Consider the following 4325-nt stretch of genomic DNA (forward strand, 5'->3'; position numbering starts at 1 on the left):
TAGGGTTAGGTTTCCTATATATTGTGTTTGTTGGGGTGGTCGCTCATTACGGAAATCATTCCTACCAGAACAATCTTGTACGTGTATTCATTCACCCCCCACACAAAAAAACACCCACGAAAACAAATGGTTTTAACCCACAACATTTTTGTACATGCCTTTTCTATTACTAGAATTGTTTGTTTGAATTGAAAGCCTGTGCTAATTTACAATTTGCTTGGAAAGCCGTGAGAGAGTTTATACACTAGACAGAGCAGTAGCGAAACAACTAAAACAAAATAAAGCTGTTTAATTACTGTGTGAGCAACAGCAATAACAACACAAAAGCAGTGGCGGTGGGTGAACCTAGATTTGGGTGGGGCTTAGGTTTCTTCCACTTCTTTACCACCAAAATAAAAGCAAGCAATAAGAACAAAACAGTGATGATTTTTCTATACTCACGGCGAGCCAAGGCATTTTGAGAACCATTCAAACGAGAAGAGTCACCTGTGTCTTCCATCTCTTTGTTCTTAGTTAAAGTTAAGCTCTTCTGGGTGGTGGGGAGGAAGCCGTTTCACCTCCAAATTTCTCTAATTAGTTTTTATCTGAAGAAAAAGTTGCCTCAAAAGTGGTTTGATGTAATTAATAACTGTTAAATCTCAGCGGCACAAACACACAGCACTCCAAACACATACCTTCTATGAGGTGGATTTGGTCGTGTTGTTGCCGAAAATAGAACGCGCCTAACAAAGGCCCAATGGGCGCATAGGTATCTGTGTCACTGGGGGAAAGTTTGTCGTAAACTTTCACCCCAATGTCAGGGCTGGGAGAGCGTGAGCCCTCTGTGCAGTGTTATTTTTTAAAAAGTCTTCTACCTTTTTACAAGAAGAGTTTCATTAAAGACTGGCGTGGGAACCGGCTTATTCTTTCTGAGCCCTAACCACATTTGATTGGCTGTTAGGTTACTATAGTTGTAAGCGGTGACAACAATGATTGGATAAACGGGCAAGCAGCCAAGCTGATAACTGTGTGTTCATTGTGTGCGATCATAACGATTTCAACTGCTTATTTCGTTATTTAAGAAACTTTCATTAACTAAGGGATAGAGTTGAGGTGGGGATGGGGTGGGGGTGAGGGGCCAAGCCCGTAAGCCCTTCACTACCCACCGCCACTGCACAAAAGCAAATATGACCATCGTTTAAACAAGGTGAATAATATCAGCAAAAGCATAAGTCATATCATACCAGATCTAGATCTAAGAATAAGATAAGAAACCATAATAATGACAAGAAAATAAAATATCAATAAGAGTGACAGTGGCAATACAAGCAACATTACCCAAACTGCAGGCAACAATAACACCCGCAATTGGAAAGACAACGATGAAAGAGAGGTCAAGTAGGAATTGCTCTTTTGACATTTCCTCCTGTAGTCATCTCTTGCTTGGACAAGATGGACGGAGGCTACTACCCAGATCCCACCAACTGTTACGGCTACTATTACTGCTCCAACGGGGTACCCTACCCCCAGACCTGTGTGGGTGGACAGCATTTCAATCCTGTGACAGTTTCTTGTGACGATGACGTCAACGTGCTGTGTATTATCGGCACCACGCCAGGTATTATAATATATTTAGGACGTGATCAATACTGTCACGATAATATCATAGGATTCTGGATAGTTTTATATTGGTTTTTATATATTCATTTATATTAGTTCCCCTCTTGTTTATTTTAATTGTGTTCTCTTACATTTTCATAATGTTAGTTGGCCTTATGGAGCTGCATGTTCTCTCGTTCATATAGAGGCTTCTATAATTCATCTCTTACTTTCAAATGTCGTTTTCCTCTCAGTCTAGTACTTTAACTCTATCTTTTCCATTTCTTGTATGTTTTTTCTTTATTCTCTCCTCACTATTCATATATTCTTTATCATCTCCCTCTTTTTTTGTTTCTTCTTATTCGAATATTTTCATCATTACGTTCCAATACACTTTACTTTTATTCACCGATTCTTTTGTTTATTTTCTGTCTTTCTTATTTCTCTTTCTCTGATTCCAATGTTTTTGGTGTTTTCATTTAAGTAATTTCACTCTCTCCTTCCCCCAGTACCCCCTGTGTCGTGTGACGGATTGCCAGACGGGACTTACCTCACAGACCCATATGACTGCCACCTTTACTACCGTTGTATGTACGGGGAGGCCAGGCATGGCCGCTGTCCAGATGACTTGGTGTGGAATGACGTTTCCATGGCATGTGATCACGTGATCAACGTGGACTGCTCGGGTCGAGGACACCAGACGGTCACTGGGAGCACTTCTGGTGTGACGTCAAGCGACTACCCAAGTCCTACACCAACTACACCGGGTATTTCTCTACTCTGCAAGCTTCCGTATAAAGTATATTTCTAAACATGTGGCTGTGGTTTTCGATTGAAACCCGTTTTTATACTACTGAGCAAAAGATTTTTCCAGATACTCATTACCTGAGATAAGCTTCCTACTGCAAAACAGATGTTGTACTTGTTAAAACAAAACTACACCCAACCCTGCCCCCCCCCCTTTAAAAAAAAAAGCAGAATAAAAAGAAGGGTAGCAAAATGGAGAAAAAGGAACGGGAACCGGATAAAGGACAAAACAGTGAAGAGTGCATTCAAGTTAATAATGAAAAAACCCAACCCAAACTGAACAGATCAACAGTTCTGGAATCAGAAATGAAGTGTTGTTAGTAGAATACATGTTGTGATCAGCTAACAGATAGTGTACCCCTTCCCCTCGCTTTTGTGGATTAAAAAAAATATCTGTTCTCATTCATTCCGACGTTTGAACCTTTCACTTGTGTAAAACTTTATCTTTATGTCTGTTTGCTTTTTTCGTAACTAATGATGACCAATACTGTGTCCACATATTTCTGTTTTGCTCAAACCAGAAATATTTCAATTCTCAGGTTTTTTGTGCCCGAGCTCTGTATCCAGCGGCTACTATGCAGACCCTGGCAACTGTTCCCACTATTTCCTTTGTACTTATGGTATTGCCACGGCCATGCAGTGCGGGGGAGACCTACTGTTTAACCCTATCACGGCCAACTGTGACCAGGCGGACAATGTGTACTGTGTGCTGGGGGCCACTGCAGGTGAGTGACTTGGAAGGACACAAAATTGCAATACTAGTTCTTTGGTCTTCATATCTCTCAGTTTGCTTTCCTCAGCACTTAGCATGAATTCACATGTTCAAAAGCAAGCAGATAGTTTTCATTTTCTATGTTCTCAGTCGTGATCGTTGTTGACGTAAACAAACCACTTTCCTTTTCCATCTGATTCGTCTGCTATTTGTTTACAGCATCCCGACACTTCACTGAATTCATTTGCAAATACATTACTTTCTTTTGTCTCACCTCGATGCTAGTTGACATGTACATAATAATTACCCAAGTTCATGTGTGCAGTACTTTCACTCTTCCCTATGTGACATTTTGTTGTCAGTGGCGCCCGTGTCCTGCCAAGGACTATTAGAGGGCACCTATCTCCCCGACCCGGATCATTGCCAGTACTTTTACCGCTGTATGTATGGAGAACCCAGGCGAGGCCGCTGCCAAGATGGCTTGCTGTGGAGCGATGTGTACATATATTGTGATTATGCCATCAACGTGGACTGCAGTGGCCGGGGTTCTGGGACCACACCCACCAGTAGCTTGACACCAACAGCCCCTCCTATGAGCTCAGCAACGTCCGTCACTTCAGGTAGCTCTCATGGCGTGCCGTGATAAATTGCCACCTCAGAATAACAAAGTTATTGCTGCTTCCTACCTTGAGTTTCATAACATGTCAAACTAGATCTATTGTAAATGCAATTCTTTGAATATGTTGATAACAACTCCGAATAATCTTTCAATTTTGATGAGCAAATAGAACATTTGGTTTCTGACTTCATAGTCTTAATAACTCAAAATGGCCAAAAATGTCAGATAGAACGTTGTAATTCTAAGGTAGTGATATGGCATTGGTATAAAAAGAAAACTTGTACATTATGTATTCGGTCTATAAATTAAAAAAAGAAAAAAAAGAGCTTTTATTCCATAAACATTCTGTTGCACTCGGTTTTGCTTTTACTAGAATTTTATTCTCTTTAACCTGAATGCCCTTGCTTATTTACAATTTGATTGGAAAGCCTGTAGAAAGAGATTTTATACACCAGGAGCACCAGTTGCACAAGAACGAAATTAAATGCTGTTAAAGCAACAGCAACAACAAAACCAAATAAAGCCACTGTTTAAAGAGCAAGGACAATATGGGTAAAAGCATGAATCATATCATATATGAAAAAGCAAAAAAAATATGATAATGGCAAA

At 40.3% G+C, this 4325-nt stretch overlaps 1 protein-coding gene across 1 annotated transcript in view; it reads left to right on the top strand.

Annotated features, from left to right (window-relative positions):
- LOC106011594 overlaps positions 1–4325 on the top strand; it is a 17359-nt gene that overhangs the window by 4871 nt on the left and 8163 nt on the right. Inside the window, exons 4-7 of the mRNA XM_013081756.1 lie at positions 1412–1597; positions 2088–2345; positions 2925–3110; positions 3460–3717. Coding sequence (XP_012937210.1) covers positions 1412–1597; positions 2088–2345; positions 2925–3110; positions 3460–3717 — 888 coding nt within the window. The remainder of the gene's footprint in view (positions 1–1411; positions 1598–2087; positions 2346–2924; positions 3111–3459; positions 3718–4325) is intronic.

Source organism: Aplysia californica, unplaced genomic scaffold (genome assembly GCF_000002075.1).
Source record: "Aplysia californica isolate F4 #8 unplaced genomic scaffold, AplCal3.0 scaffold00145, whole genome shotgun sequence".
Lineage (NCBI taxonomy): Eukaryota > Metazoa > Mollusca > Gastropoda > Aplysiida > Aplysiidae > Aplysia > Aplysia californica.